The sequence below is a fragment of the Mesoplodon bidens genome (genome assembly GCF_964165515.1).
Source record: "Mesoplodon bidens genome assembly, chromosome: 18".
NCBI lineage: Eukaryota > Metazoa > Chordata > Mammalia > Artiodactyla > Ziphiidae > Mesoplodon > Mesoplodon bidens.
Genome location: NC_138175.1, coordinates 31,848,132 through 31,867,646, shown reverse-complemented (window position 1 = coordinate 31,867,646; position 19,515 = coordinate 31,848,132). Strand labels below are relative to the sequence as shown.

The 19,515-nt window shown below is 44.4% G+C and overlaps 2 protein-coding genes across 6 annotated transcripts in view; one reads left to right on the top strand and one right to left on the bottom strand.

Moving 5' to 3' along the window:
• RBL2 (RB transcriptional corepressor like 2) overlaps positions 1–2,135 on the top strand; it is a 50,986-nt gene extending 48,851 nt beyond the window's left edge. Inside the window, exons 22-23 of one of the 2 annotated variants that reach the window (XM_081216485.1) lie at positions 477–648; positions 1,135–2,135. In XM_081216485.1, coding sequence (XP_081072611.1) covers positions 477–647 — 171 coding nt within the window. In that variant the 3' untranslated portion in view covers position 648; positions 1,135–2,135. Of the gene's footprint in view, positions 1–476 lie in introns of both variants that reach the window. The other variant, XM_081216484.1, reaches the window with a different exon arrangement.
• Positions 1,999–11,895, bottom strand: AKTIP (AKT interacting protein). 4 transcript variants are annotated; one of them, XM_081216488.1, is made up of 10 exons: positions 11,777–11,895; positions 8,877–8,990; positions 7,269–7,474; positions 4,987–5,051; positions 4,802–4,902; positions 4,196–4,284; positions 4,019–4,117; positions 3,819–3,926; positions 2,961–3,021; positions 1,999–2,793 (listed from the first exon to the last, which is right to left on the bottom strand). In XM_081216488.1, the coding sequence occupies exons 2-10, from the start codon at positions 8,916–8,918 to the stop codon at positions 2,683–2,685; spliced, it is 882 nt and encodes a 293-aa protein (XP_081072614.1). In that variant the 5' UTR covers positions 8,919–8,990; positions 11,777–11,895; the 3' UTR covers positions 1,999–2,682. The 4 variants fall into 4 exon arrangements, with proteins under 4 accessions (XP_081072614.1, XP_081072613.1, XP_081072616.1 ...); XM_081216487.1 differs by having other exon boundaries at positions 11,781–11,895; XM_081216490.1 differs by having other exon boundaries at positions 1,999–2,790; positions 11,781–11,895.
• Between the last annotated feature and the right edge of the window lie 7,620 nt (positions 11,896–19,515).

Here is a 19,515-nt window from a genome sequence, read left to right as displayed (position 1 = left end):
AGGGAATTAAGGCTTCTCTTGTGAAATTCCATGGCTGTTAGAAAATGAGTAACACTAGACTGGGGGAAAAACGGCCTAATACTGTGTAAAGTCATGCTATTTTTTAAAAAAGGAAAATGGAAATGTATGAAACTGATTAAATGTGGCATAACAATGTGATGCTCTATAACTTTTCTAAAAAAAAATCATAAATTTGTGAACTCTTACATTGTGGAAAAGCTTACATCAAAATCACCTCTGGAGCTTGTTAAAAAATAGAAATACTCTGCCTCTATCCCAGATAGTCATCAATGTCAGCCAGCTGAGAAGTGAAATTGGAAGGATACAAAATTTTGTAGTACGTTCCTTTATAAAGGTGTTCAAACTCTTCAAGATAAACTGCTTAACTTACTTGAGGTTCTTTGACTTAACATTGAACTATGTGTATTAGAATTTTAAAGTTTTTATATTTATTTTTAACCCCCCACCCCCCCCAGAGACTGAGAGAAATTAACAGTATGATACGGACAGGAGAAACGCCAACCAAAAAGAGAGGGATTCTTCTGGAAGATGGAAGTGAATCACCTGCAAAAAGAATTTGCCCAGAAAATCATTCTGCCTTATTACGCCGTCTCCAAGATGTAGCTAATGACCGCGGTTCCCACTGAGGTTAGTCTGTTGTACTGAAACTGTCTTTTCACAAACTCTGTTTAGCAGCATCATGTAATGCATGCTAGATTATGGGGCTCTTTTCCTTAATCCTTTCAGTATCCTTAGGATATTTTTACTTATCCCAACTGCCTTTTCCCCTACCTTTCAGTGCTTGCCATCAAGGCTGCTTAGAATCCAAACTTGGATTTTTTTTTTAACTCTTTGGCAAAGCTACTACAAGAATTTCAGAGAACAAATCATACTCAAATGTGTGTATAAGTGGTCTCTGTTAACGTTTTCCAGCAGAGGAACTGTATTTCAATTCATTCCTACCTGGCCCTCATGAAAAGCAAAAGTAGGTATTTTGTCCTAAAACACTTGGTAGGAGTGTAAGATTTTTGCATTCCTAAAAGGTAATAAGGTAGAGCGCCCAGATTTGAAGGTCCTAGGTTATTAGTCCAAGTCTCCCATTCCCTTTGTGTAATTCTTCCCTCTCTCCATTAGGTGTGGTGGTGCAGTGTGACAAGTGCTTGACTGGTGTGCAAGCAATGTGTGAGTGAACCTGTATAAGAAGTGGCACTTTAGGGCTGTAAAAAGCATGATTTTGTAACCCAGATTTTGCTGTGTATTTGCAATGGCACTTTCTACAATGTGAACTTTATTAAGTACAAAACTTCTAGGCTGAACTTAATTCAGTATCTTCCTTGATGCTTTTGTACTTTTTAAAAATTGTTAAAGCCCCAGTAGCTACCTTTTGGGCATGTGTTTTAAATTCTCCATTTTTTGTTGATAGGGATCAGCTGGCTAAGTAAAGATTTTAAATCAAGTTGAATTAAGAGGATTATTATGAAAAATTATGACCTCTTCCTTTAGGAGGTAGTTATCCAAAAGACATGTGTCTTTATTAAGGTGATATATTTTAAATATCTTTGGGTGCGTTCCTGGAAGTTTAAAAAATAGATTGGAGAATTTGGGTTTTTATTAGTACATAGTACCATTTATACAAATTAGAAAATGTTAATTTAACAGCTACTGAATTATCTATATATACCTTTATTAATCACTATTGTTCCAGCAGTTTTAAAGTTGAATGAATAATCTTATTAGGGAGAAAATTCAATTGTAAATTGAATCAGTATAAACAAAGTTACTAGGTAACTTCATATTGCTCTGAAAGAAATATGGAACTTACACTGTTCAATTAGAATAGTGTTCTGCAAAAATATTTATAAAACCTCTCAAGATACTTACTGCTACTGTAATTTTATATGAAAATAAGTATTTTTCAATAAAGCACTTATAAATTAATCTTTGTTTAGTTATATTGAGAAAAGGGTATTTAATGTCCTGCATAAATGACAAAGAACAATCATTTATTGGTTTATTGTCTCTACGAAACACATTAGTCCTTCATCATTTAAATATCTGACTTCATTAGAAACCGTTTTAACACTTTTTCTCCCTCCTGCCATAAAAATACAATAAGTAATTTGCTTAAAAACAAACAAGACTCTGAACAAGTGTCCTGGTTTCTTCTCACTCACCTAACATGTACCCCAGTGACAGCAGCTTGTGTGTCAGTAACACAACAGGCTGAAGACCGAGGTTCAAGTGCTCTTCCACCTAAAAGTGCTAATAAGCTAAGGAAACTGCTCTCTCTATACATCTCCTCTCCATATCCTAACATATGTACACCGGAAACCACTGATTCAAAAAGCATTAGATAGTGCTGAACTCTGCCTACTTCATTAGTTTAAATGAATGCAACTTACCTTTAGCATTATATTCAGAAAAATGCGTACGCCTCCAGGTCCCCAAGAATTTGGAGTACTGAACTAGATAACCACCCTGAAGACGCTTCTGACAGAAGTAATGCATTACGTAAAGAGAGGTTTCCAGACCTTGCTGTTACAACCTAAGCATACACAGACAACACTGACACCAGTCACTGCGCACACCGTTTTACTCTGCAGGCAGTCCCCTTTGCCATTGGTCAGCTTTACTAGCCCAAGTCCAGCAGGAAAGTGCACGGTGCACCAGATTCACCAGCTCTTAAGTTGCTACCGTTTTCTCTTCTTTACTGAAAGGTTGTACTGAGCCAGGCTTTACCCATGACAGGCCAGCAACGTGAACACTTTTATTGTGCTGTTCTTCAGGCTTCTTCTAGGCACAATGAAAAACAGACATTAAAAAATGACTGATGAGGGGATTTCAGCACTGTACAAATTTGTTTCCCCAGAAGTTATTTGTATATACTGAGTAGCCTCCAGTGAAGATATTTTAGAAAGGAAACAGTGAGTTAACGATTTCCAAACTGGTAATCTACTTACTTTCTGAGTTAGCATCTTCTCTCTGGCTTCATCATGTACAGAAGGATTCCATGGAGAAAAGCTTCAGGAAGAGAAAAATATTAAAAAATAGCTCACTAAATTTGTTTAACATCCATTTTTTTACATTTTTAACCCAGTTCCCCTAACAAAAGTTAACAAGGAACAATCTTTAATCAGTTGTCAATATGTAAGTTTTAGACATTATCTAAATGATTTTCTCACAATAACTATCCCTTAGCACTTTACATGGGTTAGCTCATTTAAGCCTCACAACCACCCCTGAAGTCCTATTACTTGAAGAAAGTGAGGCACAGTAAAATTAAGTAATCGCTCTGGGTCACCAAAGCCAGTAAGTGCAAAAGTCACTCAGCCTAACTGTAGAGCCCAAGCTCTTGACCACTACCGCTAGGCACAGCAACACCAGTGCTGCCCCAGAGCTCAACGGCTTCAGTTTTCAATACTCCTGCAGACACTCCTCCTCAACATAAACTAACACAAGCTCAAGGAACCCATCGTTCACACTATTCACTCTCACACTGTTCAGTTTCCCTCTTTTCACCAAATCTGTAAGTTGGTTGGGGTATGGGAGTATAATAGGGGCTCCAACTGGAAAGAAAAGTCCTTACATTTGAATGAGCACATTACAAGGATCCTTAGAAAACCAAAGTCATTAAATAGCTTGCTATTGGCACAATGTGTCAGTCCATGTTGAAAGCAGAAATCAAGCTGATACCAAGTTAGAAAGGTTGTAGGCTAACAGATTATACACTTTCCTTTTAAATCCCCATTCTAAGGCCACCTGGAAAACAGCAGCACAGTACTGCAAAGTGCAGTTTATCTTGATAATGTACCACTTACCTAATTGCATAGGGGTCTTCTATTTTAGGTTGGTCAAACAAATGAGCAGTGCACACCTTAACACTGTCAACCACTTTACTTTTAAAAAGCTGAATATCTTTTTCGTACCTGTGTTAAAAGTTTAAATCAAAAGGTTACCAACATAATCTACTTTGCTATCTCTTCAAATTTATCTTACATAACAAAGCAAAGTAACATACAGAACTGCAGCCTCTGGGTTTAGGGGGCTTGCTGTATCGATCTTGTAGAAAACTCTCCTTGCATACATCAATACTTGCCAAATATGATTATGGTTCCGCCTAAAGGGAAATACGGCAGGATTACTGAGGCTTCCTCTTGTTGGCTTATGTCACCACACGAAACTCTTACTTACTAACCTCCATTTTGCAAATGCTCTCTTCACATCCAGTTCACCTGAGGTGGGATCAACTAGCGGGTGAAAGACGGGAATATCAAACACCAAACGCTACATTGAAACAGAGACACATCCTTTAATGGAAGCAATGGAGCACATTAAACTCACGCGGATAAGTTGTCAAAGAAGCTTCAGGACAAGGCAGTTTTGTTGCTTAAAGTCAAAGAGCTGCCTCAAGAGGGACACCTAACTACTTTCACCATTTTCCTGTAAAACCAAATTTTGCAGTGAAGCAGGGGAAAAGTCACTCTTTTCTACCATAGCATAACAATCGCAATTCACGTAGTGAGAGCTGTACTACAGCTTCCAGCCTCACTTGCACACCCTGAGCAGAGAAACAAGTAAAGCTGAAGGCAGAGGCTAGCATGGCAAAAGATGCAACAAAGCAAAAAAATCCCCCTGAAAGACTACTGAGTAGACAAAACATTTCGGGAAACTGAAATCATAAAAGTATTAGGCCAGGAAAAGAACCAAGAAATCTTTAAAGCCCCTTAAACCCTCCTCCTGCAGTAAGGAGGGTGAGGAGGGTCCAAGAAAGAAAAGAAGCCAGACCCTATCCCCAACTTACTGGACAGTCACCATCTGGGTAGTTATCGGGGATGTAAACTGTAAACTTAAATACACCATCTTGATAAAGTCCATGCCGTATGAATATTACTCCAAACCACACTGTAGGAAGAAATAAGAACAGTTAAGGGCTAAGTTTGTGTCAGAGGAACCAAATATGCTATAAAAAGAGCGAATCCTTCTTACTTAATGCAGATCGATAAGATGGCTGCACATAGACACCAGGTAACTTCTGCTTCACAACCAAGGTACTAAAACAGAAGCAGCAGAATAGTGAGATTGCATGGGTGGAAATGACATACAGACCAAACCACCCACGTCCATTTTTTGGAAGAAGGAATAGTCCCTCGAAGGGCAGCTGATGCTCTAACCATACAGACAGAGTCATCACAGTCTCTCACCTGGCCCTGACTGCTGCCTGTTTACTGGTTTCATAACACATGCTTACAGAGAAACACAGCCAAATAAGGGCCCCAGATTAAGAAATTAAAGCCGAACAGGGATACACAATCAAGTTTTCCACCCAGAAATCAGCTCCCCCAAAACACCATCTTGGAAACCAACCTGTAGGTAATTCTGGACATCAAATTTTAGGTCAGTGAGAGTATCTGTACGATTATTGCTTTTGTGACCATGAACAACAGATCTTACCCACACACATTTAAAAGCCTTTTTAAAATACAACTTCAGGTAATTAAGACATTAAAATTCCATGGAATTACCCTCATTTGGGGGTCATTTTAAGTTTGAACACCAGTCGGTGCGGCAGTGCTCCTGGTAGAAGGCAGGCAGCCTGAGGCGCTCACACTGTACTCTCTGCTCCTGACTTTACCCCCAACTCAGACACTTGAACTCTGTGGGCCGTGGCGTGGGAAACGGTGGGTGCTGAAACAAGGGAAGACAGAGGCTGCGCTGGCTCTTCCGGGACCTGGTCACCTGACAGCCATTCTGCTCCGTTCCTCTTTTAGCTGAGCTATGAGCCTAAACAGGTAACACTGTGACCAGACCTTGAAAAGAACAATGTTGACTGAGGGTCTTAAAACACATTAACCGGCCAATCCTGAATTTTACTGAGAAGCAGCTTATTGGACCTCAACTGACTCTTTTTATTTATTACCTATTTGCTACCACACTTATTTTTCAACCATTTTAAAGTAGTTATTCCATTTTTAACTCACTATAATTCAGCATATCAACAGCAGCACGGTTGGCAGATGTATCTACTACAGTGAGGTTTGCCAAAAAGGCAATTTTGTGTCCTAATAGAGACAGCAGATGTAATGCCACAATAGAAGCCTGTCCAACTCACTGCCTCGCCTCAAACACAGGCTTCCATTATAAAGCTAAAGGGACCCGCGCTACCAAATCACACTCGCCATTTACACTGGGGCCTCAGACTCTCTGACCATTACAACATTAGCACAGTGAGGGACGCCTGGAGGATGCTTTTAAAATAACTTCACGTACAAAGGAAGTTTCACATGACTGAAATTCAGAATGAATTCTCCAGACTTTCTGCCCATATAACAAATGATCAAATCAAATGCCATCTGCACTCAATCACTATTTGAGCCCCTCTGATGGGCCAAGCACTGTGTCATCACTACTAGACTCTGCAGAAGTACCCATCTCCTCACACTCTACTGGTATGTGCAACTTCAGTCCAATTTTTGACTTCTGTGACTAGTCAAGTTCTTACTTACATGGAGCCCCAATCTTTAAAAAACTTCCCCAAAATGGCCTAGCTCTGCCCTTGGGGGTCATACAGAATAAGTCAAATCCCCTTTCTAATGACGGACCTTCAGGTGAAGACAGCTTTAATAAGTACTTTCCAGGTTTTCTCCAAGTCATTGGTTCCCGTTCCTTCAACTGTTGACTGCTAAGGTCAGGCTTCCTGACCTCCGCCTACTGGGACCATCTCCTCCTGGGACCATCTCTTTTGGGGACCCTCTCCTCAGTCTGTCAGGATAGATGCCTCTTACAGGGTGATCACCAGAATGGAACACAAACCTCCAGCTGGGTCCGACCCAAGAAAGAGTAGATCGCCACCTTCCCACTGTCCCGCCCTCTACAACAACCTCTTCAGGAGGTGAATTCCTCACCTCATATAAAGGTAGACCAAAATTAAGTTCCTGGATGCTTAATAAATCTGTTTCCCCCTCCTCTTGCTCTCCAAAACAGACATGGAAATTAAAGCACACATTTGCCTTTAAATCTTACTTACCCAAGCTCTCAGTAAGAATCATTACTTTTAGAAGAGGGTATTTATATAACACCACTTAGGCCTTGGTGAAGAAAGGTTATACTGCTAGCAGTAGAGTCCATCCTATATACATTAAGGCTAATACTGGAGGGGGATGGGTTTGAGCTTTAAGATTAAATGGCTGTTTACTGAGTCCTTCAGAATAAGTTTCATCCTTCACCTTCAAGGGTCATTCAAAAGTTAACCAGATAGTTTCAGAACTTACAATTCCGCAAGAAGGGAGTATTCCAGGTAGAAAGGTCCGTAAGAAGCATGCGTGCCATTTGCTGACTGTGTTGCCGGGGCAGGAGATGAAGGCTTAGTTATGGGCAAAGCATTTTTGGGAATAGAAGGCAGCTGTTTCTTTGGAGCAGTGCGTGGAGGACTGGTTTTCACATCCCCTGTTAATGTCTTTTCTTCACCATCAGATCGCTATTCAAGATGAAGCGGTGAGAACATTTGTTAGGACGATTCTTAAATCACAAGACTATATGTGATGTCCTTTAGTCTTTGACTGAAAAGTTGGAATTACTCTTTTACAAGGACATTCTAGCACCATGATCAAGATGACCTGAAGGCTTCCCTGGTGGCGCAGTGGTTGAGAGTCCGCCTGCCGATGCAGGGGACACGGGTTCGTGCCCCGGTCCGGGAAGATCCCACATGCCGCGGAGCGGCTGGGCCCGTGAGCCACGGCCACTGAGCCTGCGTGTCCGGAGCCTGTGCTCCGCAGTGGGAGAGGCCACAACAGTGAGAGGCCCACGTACCGCAAAAAAAAAAAAAAAAAAGATGACCTGAAAGTCTGTTGAGCAGGCAGGCTATTACAGAGAGCAGAACAAAGCTGAAGCAAGGCTAAATCATAAGAAAATTCATTCTTCAGCTGCATCCTATAAAGACAATAAGGCCAATATTTACAGGATTTACTTGAAACGGAGAAAGAAATGGTTTCTCCTGGTGGCCCCAGAAAGAGGGCAAGGGGTTACTACACAATTAGACAAGACTAGAAAGGTCCCCTAGCATTTAGCTGTAGAAAGTCGGGTGCTAAGCATCTCAAAATAAATAGTATAGAGGACTGAAATCAGTCACTACCTGATGTCACCACTTCGGTTAGAAACTAAGAATGAAGCTGTTCTCTCACTTGCATGGGTCTGATTTTGATCTTGTCCCTAATGGACATGTTTCCACATTTGGACTATCATCAGCATAAACTGTCATTCTTAGTCAAAGACAGAGGTCTAAATGAGTCAGAAACTAAACTACCATCTCATAGGTATTTCCTTGGCTCAAGTACAGTCAAAGCCTGCTTAATTAGCTGTATTAAAAACGTACACAGTATCGTGTACAGAAAAAAAGATTAATAGTGTGTTCTCTTACACGTGGAATTATGGGTGACATTCATTTTCTTTTTGTTTGTGTATTTTAAGCTTCCCTAAAATGTATTTTATTTTAAAAAATATTTTATTTAGAAAACTTAAACCAGTGCCCTCAAGTCTGACTTGACCATATTGGACTGGTCTTGCCCAACACTTCTCTAACCATGAAATCTTGCAGTTTGTCAAAAAACTAATACAATAAAGTGTCACAAATTTCATCATGTGTAAATATAACCTTAGTCAAAATAATATAATTTTGATTACTAGAATGATTTCTATTTGAGATGTGATCTTGGTCTCAGGAACTGACTTTAATCAACCAAATAATTGTTTCCCAAAAGTAAAACCTAAACTAGAAAAACAAGGTAATTTTGCTAAGATTATAGGCAACCTTGGTATGAATTATTTTGGCTTCTGTTCTGACACAAATGGGTTTCCTCAGTAAATTTATCAACTATACCTACTTTGCGTACAGAGCTTGTAGACATGCTCCAGAAAGGGTTCATAACGTGTACTCCGAACAAAGAAATTCAGTGGTTTGTGTCATCAAACTCTTCCGTCCGCAGAATTCACTTTACCTTAAAATGAGATGGGAAAACAGAGAAACAGACCAACACCAACAGTTAAGACTTATGAAATAGTTAAGAACTAAATCTGTATCTCTAAACAGAAATACAGTATAATGTTATATAACATGTAGTTATAAAAACCTAGGGGGAAAAATCTTTAGAAATAGTTTCCTTCTATACCCCCTCCCTCTCCTGACTCCAATTTCTTTCCCATCTTTAAATGCCAACAGGAATCTGTGTACCAAGTCCTTGGCCAGGATTCAGAATATTCAGTGACACAGTTCAGCTCTAGTGCCAGAAGTGCAAAAGATATGGACTACAACAGCTGCTACTAGCATAATATCTAGGCATTTAACTACTGGGAAAGCCAGGTTCAGACTGCACTGTACCCACAGACACAAAAGGTCTATCACAGTTCTCAGGGTTATGGGAATTAAAGATCCAAGGGAGCTGATTCGACAGTGTCTTAAGTACAGAATGATTCTCTCCAACAAAACTAGCAACCAAAGGCAGAGCATACAAGACAGAGGGGGAGGGAGAACTGGGTCCAGTCCGGACCATCCACAAAACAAACAAAAAACGACCTTTTCCAACTGCTTCAAGTGTGGAAACAGCAGGATTATGCATTTAAGGAATTGCCAAGCAATAGGTACAAATGCAACAGAGGAATGCAAATGAGACCTTTCACAAATCCTCCACCAAAGCTTCCTGAAGTGGATAAGAAAGCATGTCTCAAAAGTCACAAAGTCAGTGGGTCATTTACTAAAAATACAAAGGAAGAGGCAAAGGACAAGCAGCAAGCAGAGATGTAGGAATAGTAATTTGTCTGCTCTGGTGACTTCCCCCAGGCTTGGTCATGTTTAAAACTGAGCTCTGCTAAATTCCTACTTGCAGCAGTCAACAAGCTGAAGGTGAAAAGGGTAAAAATTTAAGCAACATTTTACAAAATTTGTAAGAAGCAAATCATTAGAGAAGCATGTACCAAATGTCCCTAATTAGCAAAAATTTGTTTTCTGCCGAGCCTATGACATCCACAGGTGGGTCCCACACCCTAACAGTGCCCATTACTGCTGCTTTGCTTTCCAAGATACAATGCCACCCAATAATTGAATCCAAGTAATGAGGATTCTGGTTCTTCCACCTACCTGATGACTTACATCCAGTAAGTAGCATCTTATTGCTGAGAGCTCTTTGCAAATCTGCCTTTAAAGGTAACTATGATACAAGCCAAAATGGCTGGGACATCAAAACTATGTGGGTGTATATGTTCTTGTTTGGTGCAAATAAGAACAACACTGCGGGGGCTTCCCTGGTGGCGCAGTGGTTAAGAATCTGCCTGCCAATGCTGGGGACACGGGTTCGAGCCCTAGTCTGGGAAGATCCCACATGCCGCGGAGCAACTAAGCCCATGAGCCCCAACTACTGAGCCTGCGCGTCTGTAGCCTGTGCTCCGCAACAGGAGAGGCCGTGACAGTGAGAGGCCCGCGCACCGCGATGAAGAGTGGCCCACGCTCGCCGCAACTGGAGAAAGCCCTCGCACAGAAAGGAAGACCCAACACAGCCAAAAATAAATAAATTTATGAAAAAAGAAAAAAAAAGAACAACACTGGTTTTCAGATCCAGAGTAATGTGCAGCAGCACCCAACCATCATCTAGGACAGACCTAATTTAACAGGGAATCCTGTCCCCCTGGGATACAGCGCTTGCCACCATGGAGATTTACTGGGGTGGATCAAGTCACCTGTAAGGTCCCTTCCAAGTCTAACACGTAAAGATTCTATGACTTTGCCCTTAAGAATCAAATAAAACTTAGCCCCAGTTCCTCCTGTCTTTAAGAAGGAGGTATTGTCTACTGCTGCCTTTGTTTCCAGCAACGACATAATCACCTAGAGAAATTGTAGCACGCTTTTCAGGAGTAACTACACTCTTTAATAGCTATCTACTTTACCCAGGCACAGTACAGCATTTTTCCAACAGGAGTGACATACATGGAAGAAAACACAAGTCCTGCTCATTCCGAAACAACTTTAGAATTTCTGCTGGTCTGGTCGTACAAACAACACATGATTATCTCTCTTTATATCATACAGCTGAGAAGTCGTAGCTCGGCCCTATACGAATGATCCGCACCTGTCCTGAGCCAAAACTTAGAGACGGGCGGTGCTTACCTCCTATTTACCATAGTCCCTAAATAGGCACATCACCCCGAACAGCCTTAAATTCCATGTTAAGAGGCGACGGAGCAGGGCCCAGGGAAAAGATGAAAACAGCCTCGGCCCCGTCTCTCTGGGGACAGCCAGGACGGGCACCCGCGCCCGGGGCGGAAACGCATCTCCGCGCACGCAGAGAATCTGGACAAACCTGTCTCGGGATGATGCAAGGCAGGGGCCAAATCCCGACCTCGCAAATAGCTCGAGGCCGGCCAGGGCCCGCGAGACCCTCTGGTGGGGGGCTGCGAGCGTCGGACGCCCCCCTCAACCTGGGAGCGGGGACAGAGCCGGGCGTGGGGAGGGGGCCGAGGAAGGCGGGCCCCGGACGGGGCAAACCGGTCCGGCCCACCTCCCCTCCTCAGGCCGGCCCGGCCCCGCTCCTGGACAGCCCCCAGCGCCAGGCCTCGGGCCCCGCGGCGGCCGGCGCAGCAGGTGCCTGCGAACGCGGACAGGTGCCCAGCCCCGCCTCCATGTCCCAGTGCGGCCGCCGTCGCTACGGAGTCGAGGGCCCCTGGTAGGGCATACAAATGCTGGCCCCGAGGACGCTGGCGGTCCGCGTTTGAGGACTCGACAGCCCTCGCGTACCTACCACCGGCCTGGCAGCACACCCCACCTCGGTGTTTTTAATGCAGTGCTCCCGGCTGCAGAGCGCCGTCGCGGCCCCTCAGCATCTCTGGCCGCAGAGCCAGCCCAGCCCCTACCTACTCCCCGCCCCGCCCAGCCCGGCTCCCAGCCTCCGGCTCCGCCCCCTGCCCCCCTCCCTTGGGCCCGGACGCTTCCGCCCAGCCTCGCGGCGCCGAGTGGCTCCTATACCTGTCCGTCAAGGACGTTCTTCCGGGGGGGGGGGCGGTGGGGCGGCAGCACTAGGTCCTGCCAATCAAATCTGCTCAGTTCGGGTGGGGCCGCACTTCACCCTCCCCTTACGTAACAGCGTCCAGAGAGAACTGTCAGTCACGGAAGTATCGGCCCCGGGGGAGGGATCGGGAGGAAACAAACGCCGATACATAATTGGTCACAGCCTCAGCCAGTCACCATGGAGACCCGCCCACAGGTTTGTGCGTGGCCGCCGCTGTCGTTCAGACAGACTGTGGCTGCGGGTTTTCCAAACCCGAGGCAGGGCGGGGCCGGCCTCGGGGCAGGAGTCCAAGAGAGGAGCCCGGTAGCCGCTCGACCGCCTGGTGCCCGCCCCTGCTCGGTCCTCAGTCCCTGGCGTCGCTGCGGGGCCCGAGACCGCCACGTCTGGTCCACCCGACGTGGGAGGGGCTGGGGCCGCTGTCAGGTTGATAGACCCTGGAAGAATTTATAGTGTAACATTGAGAAACGCCCACTTTCTGGGTCAAAGAATGGAGGAGCGAAGGGATGCAGAGGATGGGAGCTAAACTCCCAACTCATCCCTTGGCAGTAGCGCTGCCAGAGGGCTTTTTTGAAAGTGTACGTATCGGACCCAACCTATAGAATCCCAATCCGGGGGGTGGTGAGTACCAGGAATCTACATTTGTCACAAGTTCCTCTGGTAATTCTGGTACGGACTGAAGTTTGAGAACCTCTCATGGTAACGTAGCTCCCTGTCCTCTGATTTTTTTTTTTTTTAACCTAACAAAGGTGATCTGGAACACCTTTACCATATCCAACTCCTGACTGTTTAAAAACGTTCCACGGAAGCCGTTTCAGACTGAATAAAATCTAAACTTAGCCTGATTTACAAAACACACCCTATGTTGACCTCGTTCCTATATTCCCATCTCATTTCGCACGTTTTTCTCCAGCCTCATTCTGTGACGGATGCCCTTGGCTTACACCCTCCGAGCCTTTTCTTAGGATGGTGCCTCCTCTTGGGATGCCCTTCCAATCTCCACCTAACTCAGTATCTTACACTCAGAAGAGAAGCATTCCCTGATCAGGTTGTTTGTTCAATTTTTGGTTGCCTTTGAAATTCTGGTAAAATGACCTCCTTGTAAAATGGCAGACAGCCAAACTCCCCTAATCCCAAGGGTTGGTTCTGAAATCCAACTTCCTCCTCTAGTGAAAACATTCCCGAGCCACTTCCTTTTGTCCAGTTTGAATACACTTAGGAATGTTGTAATGCCCTTCCTTAATATTAGTCTCAATCAACATAAAGAGGAAGATAAACAGGAAATCCTTTCTCCTGGCCACAGGTGGTCTCCCTTGGCACCTCTCTGACCCAATCCCTCCTAAACTTCTTGGCAGTCTCATCCTCTCCTAAACTTTTTTCTGATCTCACCTTCTACCCTCCTCCTTGGCAATCTATCCCTTCCCTCAGCTTCACCAAGGACTCACATATATTTCTCCAGCTCGGACCTCTCCACTGAGCTTCAGCTGCACGTATCCAACTGCCCATTCGGCACCAGATGCTTCAGACACATATCAGACTCCTTACAGCCGCACATGCCAGAAAATCCATCTCAAAAATCGGCTTGCATAGCCAGTGGATTTGCCTCACATGTAGGGCAGTTTCCAGCGGTGCCACTCTGGGCTTTAGGCACTGCTTTCAGGCTGGTCGCAAGATGGCTGCTGCCATTCCAGACACACCCAGATGTGACAATGTCTAGCAAAATAAAAAGCATCCTTTTCTCCCAAAGGTCTTTTTCGAAGAACAAGAAACCCTTTCCCAGAAGCTCTCCCCAAGCGATGCTTACCAGAAATGAGTCACTGGGTCTCTGCCCTCAATGAAACCAGTCAAGGACAAGTGGAATGAGTCTGCCATGATTGGCTAGGGCTCAGCAAGATTTACCCCAGATCCCTGGCCTTTAGACAGAGAAGTGATATGATTGGATTTGTATTTTGAAAAGGCCACTTTGTATGGAAAACAGACTGTGCCAATACAAGAGCGTTTGGGAAACCACTGCGGTGGCTCAGCAAGAGACCATTGCATGAATTTGATGGTGGAGATGGAGAAGTGAATGAGTTCAGATATTTAAGAGGTGGAATGGACAGGACTTGGCCATGGATTAGATATGGAGGGTAAGGGGTTGAAGACAAGGGGGAGTATCATGGATGGAGCCTAGATTTTGACTTGAGCTACTGGGTGAATAGTGAGACCACTCACTGAGATGAGAAACAGTAAACCATACTGTTTACGGGCGTAGGGGAGATGGGGAAATAGTTCTTTTTTGGATAGGCGACGTTTGGGGTGTTTCTGTAAGTACTGTTGCTTGCGTACCTGGTAACCATTTCCCCCTTCTTCACTGCTAACAAGAGCCTTGATTTCTGTTGAGGAGCCCCGCCCTTCAGTGGTTTCCTGTTGCTCTTGGGACAAAGATCAAACTCCTTACTATCACCGAGGGCCCAGCATGGCAGGGCCAACACCTGTGCAGCCCCACAGGCCCCAGGTTCCACCCACTTACATCCTTTTAATTCCTTGGAGGTGTGATGCTCTCCCTCTCTGCCCCACCGCAAGAGGGGGCCTTTGCACTGGATGTTCCCTTTGCCTGGACCGTTCTTTTCTCTCCCCCTACACAGACCTCTGCTCAAACACCACTTCCTCAGGGCCATTTTCTGTCTATTGGGGAGGTGACATATTAGTAGCTATCTCCATACTATACAGTAAGCTCCACCAGGCAGGAACCAAGTCTGTTTCATTCTTTCTGGTCTCCGCAGCATCCAGTCCAATGCCTGGACTGCAACAAATACTTGACAAACGAAGGACAGAAGCAACTAAAGTATATTTAAAACACCTGCCTACCTGCATGCCCCCAGCTCTGCACCAAGAAAGGAGCTGATTATGAAAATGAGGATGATTTATTTAAATGGAAATGAGGAGGCAGCCTTGAGGTAGCATTTCTTTAAGACTAAAATATAAAGTACTAAGAAAAAAAAACTACTGGCCCTAACCCTTACCTGTAAAACATTTTTAATCACTTCATATTATATTCATTATTGTAAGTTTTGGGAGCATACCTGATATTAGTGTCAAAAGATGAATTCTTGGGACATCCCTGGCAGTCCAGTGGTTAGGACTCTGCGCTCCCAACGCAGGGGGCGCAGGTTCAATCCCTGGTTGGGGAACTAGGATCCCACATGCTGTGCAGCTAAAAAAAAATAGAAAATAAATTTTTTTTAAAAAGATGAATTCTGGGCTTCCCTGGTGGCACAGTGGTTGAGAGTCCGCCTGCCGATGCAGGGGACATGGGTTCATGCCCCGGTCTGGGAGGGTCCCACATGCCGCAGAGCAGCTGGGCCTGTGAGCCATGGCCTCTGAGCCTGCGCATCTGGAGCCTGTGCTCCTCGGGGCGGGGGGGCCACAGCAGTGAGAGGCCCGCATACCACAAGGGAAGAAAAAAAAAAAAGATGAATTCTTCTTGCATCAGGACTTAGTAGACGTGTGATCTGTATGAGTATTCAAGACTCCTGCTCACGTTCTAATCAGCAAAAGATTCATTGAATCCATTCTTCTTTTGGTCTTTGGGAAATTAACTGTACAAATCAGTTTAGATCACTGATTTACTACTAAAGGGAGGCCTGAACAGAAGGAAGGGACCAAATAATGGTTAGTTGGAATGTGTATGTGTTTCATACATGTGCACACATATGAGCCAGTACGTTAAGCTCAATTCATTTGCCCCCTAAATCCTTTTCTGAAAGGTAGATTCCTATATAGTATGGGATGTGTATCACTGATTACACCCATTGTTAAAGATACATGCGATGATTGTATAGCTATGCCTTTATTTTAATACATCAGAGAAAAATTCAACAACACATCACAACCATGACTTTATGGATAGTAATGTTTAGGATGAGACCACAGTAGGCATTTAAGTTGTTGTTTTTTTTCCTTAAGTGAATGGATTTAAGGGAGGATATTAAGTATTATAGTTAATGATCCTCAGATATGGCAGAAATCATGAATTTCTGTCAGTGATTGAAGTTTGAGAAACACTGCTATAGAGGATGATGTGGCTCTTATCCTTTCTACATCCTCACTGATCATTATAATTCTTGCTTATAACATCACAAACGTGCTTCCAGTCTTGGGGTGCATCACATTTTCTTCCCTGACCTAGTTCCTATAACTCCTGGTTCTTGAATAAATTACTGAGTGGATGGTTGGATGATTGGATAGATAGATAAAAGGATGAATTTTACAGAATACAGTATTTCAGATCTAAATCAGAGTAGCCGATGGACCACTGTGAGTACTGATGCCTTAAGGAAAAGCAACCAGTATACAACATTGCAGCTCACAGAGGGCCAGAATAGAATTGATTTTCTTTTATAAACAAACAGCACTTTGGGGACTTTCCTGGTGGTCTGGTGGGTAAGACCCCATGCTCCCATTGCAGGTGACCCACGTTTGATCCCTGGTCGGGGAATTAGATCCCGTATTCATGCCGCAGCTAAGAGTTTACATGCCACAACTAAGAAGCCCGCATGCCGCAACTAAAAGATCCCACATCCTGCAACGAACATCCTGGGTGCCACAACTGAGACCCAGCACAGCCAAAATAAATAAAATAAATAAATAGAATATTTTAAAAAACCAAAACAGAACACAATCAAACAGCACTTTGAACATGGCATGACACTACAAATAACCACCCACTCTCAGCATGCTGCTAACTATTCCACCAGCCACAAGAGCTACCTTCTCTTTGATTGGCATTCTTTGCAAAATCACCTCACTCTGCAGTTTTAAAGCATTTGGAAAGATGATAAAGGCTTAAGGTTAGCTTTAACTAGAGTGGCAGATTTAGAAAAGGAAAACCAAAGAGAGAGAAAGAAATATTCATTCATTGATAAATAATTCAGGGTCTGCTGTGGGTAGGACACTGTTCCTGACACAGACACCTTCCTTTCTTACACAGGTAAATAGTGATTTGTGGAAGACAAGAAGTCCCAATGATTTTGAGAGTCTGCTACCCAAAGCAAATGACATTGTCACCATCATTTATTCCAACTTCTTATTGCAAAAATTTTCAGGGCTTCCCTGGTGGCACAGTGGTTGGGAGTCCACTTGCCAATGCAGGGGACGCGGGTTCATGCCCCAGTCCGGGAGGATCCCCCATGCTGCGGAGCGGCTGGACCCATGAGCCACAACTGCTGAGCCTGTGCGTCTGGAGCCTGTGCTCCGCAACAAGAGAGGCCGCGATGGTGAGAGGCCCGTGCACTGCAATAAAGAGTGGCCCCCGCTTGCCACAACTAGAGAAAGCTCTCACACAGAAACAAAGACGCAACACAGCAAAAATAAATAAATTAATTAATAAACTCCTACACCCAACACCTTAAAAAAAATTTTTTTTTCAGTCATACAGAAAAGTAGAGTACAATGACCATCCTTATACTCACCACCCAGTTTCAACAACGTTTAATGGTATAATTGTTTTGCTATATTTCCTTTCCCTAATTTTTTATTCCTGAATCATTTCAAAAGAAGTTGCAGAGAGAGAGAAGATGGCAGAGAAGGAGGATGGGGAACTCACTTCCCCCCACGAACATATCAAATACATCTACATGTGGAGAAATTCTCACTGGAGACCAACTGGAGACTGGCAGAAAGGCTCTTGTATAACCAAGGCTGAAAGAAAGTTCCACACGGAATTGGGTAGGAAGGGAAGAGAAGCCATCAGGTCGGGACCTGTGCCCCTGGGAGGGGACTCAGAGGAATTCCTTCAGACTCTTTTTACACAGGTGGAGTTCCTCCCTGGAGAGTAAGCAGTTTGAGCCACATACTGGCCACACCAGCCCTGGGGGATCTGACTCCAGGAAGAGGCGTCTGCTTGGCTGGCTGGAAGGCTGGTAGGACTAACAGGAGGGCTGTAGGAAGCCTGGACTCCACCTGTGAGGCATGCATAAATGCTTGCTTACTCCCCAGACAGGGGGAAAGGGCAGATTGAAACTGCCTGGGATGCTGGGTTCTTGCGACCATCCTGGCACTCAACCCAGCCTGAGGTGAGTGCCTACACCAGCCCTGCCTGCTCTGCAGCACAGCTCCACACTACAGTGAGGGCTGCAGGGGCCAAAGGGAGACCTCCGTTGTGAGGAACAAAGGTGGCTCAGACTCAGAGTGGCCTCTGAGTGGTGTGGGGGCAGCCACTATGGGTGCTCATGGAGACAGCGCGTCAGAAGCAATCAGGGACACTGACTGCAACCAGGACCACCACAGCTGTACCCAGACCCAGGCCAAGCACCAGCCCTCTGGCTCCAGCACTGTTCGCCTCTGGGACAGGGGAGCCAGTGCTGGGGTGGGAGGAGAGCACACCCTTAAAGGGAACAGAGCCAGGTCAGAACTGACCATCAGGGTTTCTGCTCCAGCAACTTGGAACTTGCCTCCACCCCCAGAATAGTGGTGTTGGCCACTGAACAGAGGAGAAGCCCTGGCTCACACTTGGTGCTGGATCTAGCCCCTTCATCTCCAGCCCCACCTCCTACCAAGGTGATACCTGCCAGAACACCCTGGAGAAAGGGGTCAAAAATGTATTTGATGAAATTACGGCTGAAAACTTTCTAAACCTGAAGAAGGAAACAGATATCCAAGTGCAGGAAGCACAGAGGTTCCCAAACAAGATGAAGCCAAACACACCCACACCAAGACATATAATAATTAAAATACAAAGATTAAATACAGAGAATTCTAAAGGCAGCAAGAGGACAAAGAGTCATATACAAGGGAACCTCCACATAAAGCTATAAATGATTTTCTCTGAAGAAACTTTGCAGGCCAGAAGGGAGTGACATATATTCAAAGGGCTGAAAGGGAAAATCCTGCAACCTAGCCTAGCAATAATAACATTTAGAATTGAAGGAGAGATAAACAGCTTCTCAGACAAGTGAAAACTAAAAGAGCTCATCAATACTAAACCTACCCTAAAAGAAATGATAAGGCTCTTCTTTAAGTAGAAAAGAAAGGGCTATAACAAGAAGTAAGTATAGGAAAGGAAAAATCCCACGAGTAAAGGCAAATATATAGTAAAGGATCAACCTCTTAAATAAGCTAGTACAAAGACTGAAAGACAAAATATTGTAAAATCAATTATAACTACAATAATCAGTAAAGGGATAAACATAAAGATGTAAAATACGACATCAAAAACACAAAATGGGGAGATGAGGGGAAGATGGTGGAAGAGTAAGATGCGGAGATCACCTTCCTCCCCACAGATACACCAGAAATACATCTACACGTGGAACAACTCCTACAGAACACCTACTGAACGCTGGCAGAAGACCTCAGACCTCCCAAAAGCCGTGTGGATGAAAGGCTCTTGGTGCTGCAGCCAGGAGTCAGTGCTGTGCCTCTAAGGTAGGAGAGCCAATTTCAGGACAATGGTCCACAAGAGACCTCCCAGCTCCACATAATATCAAAC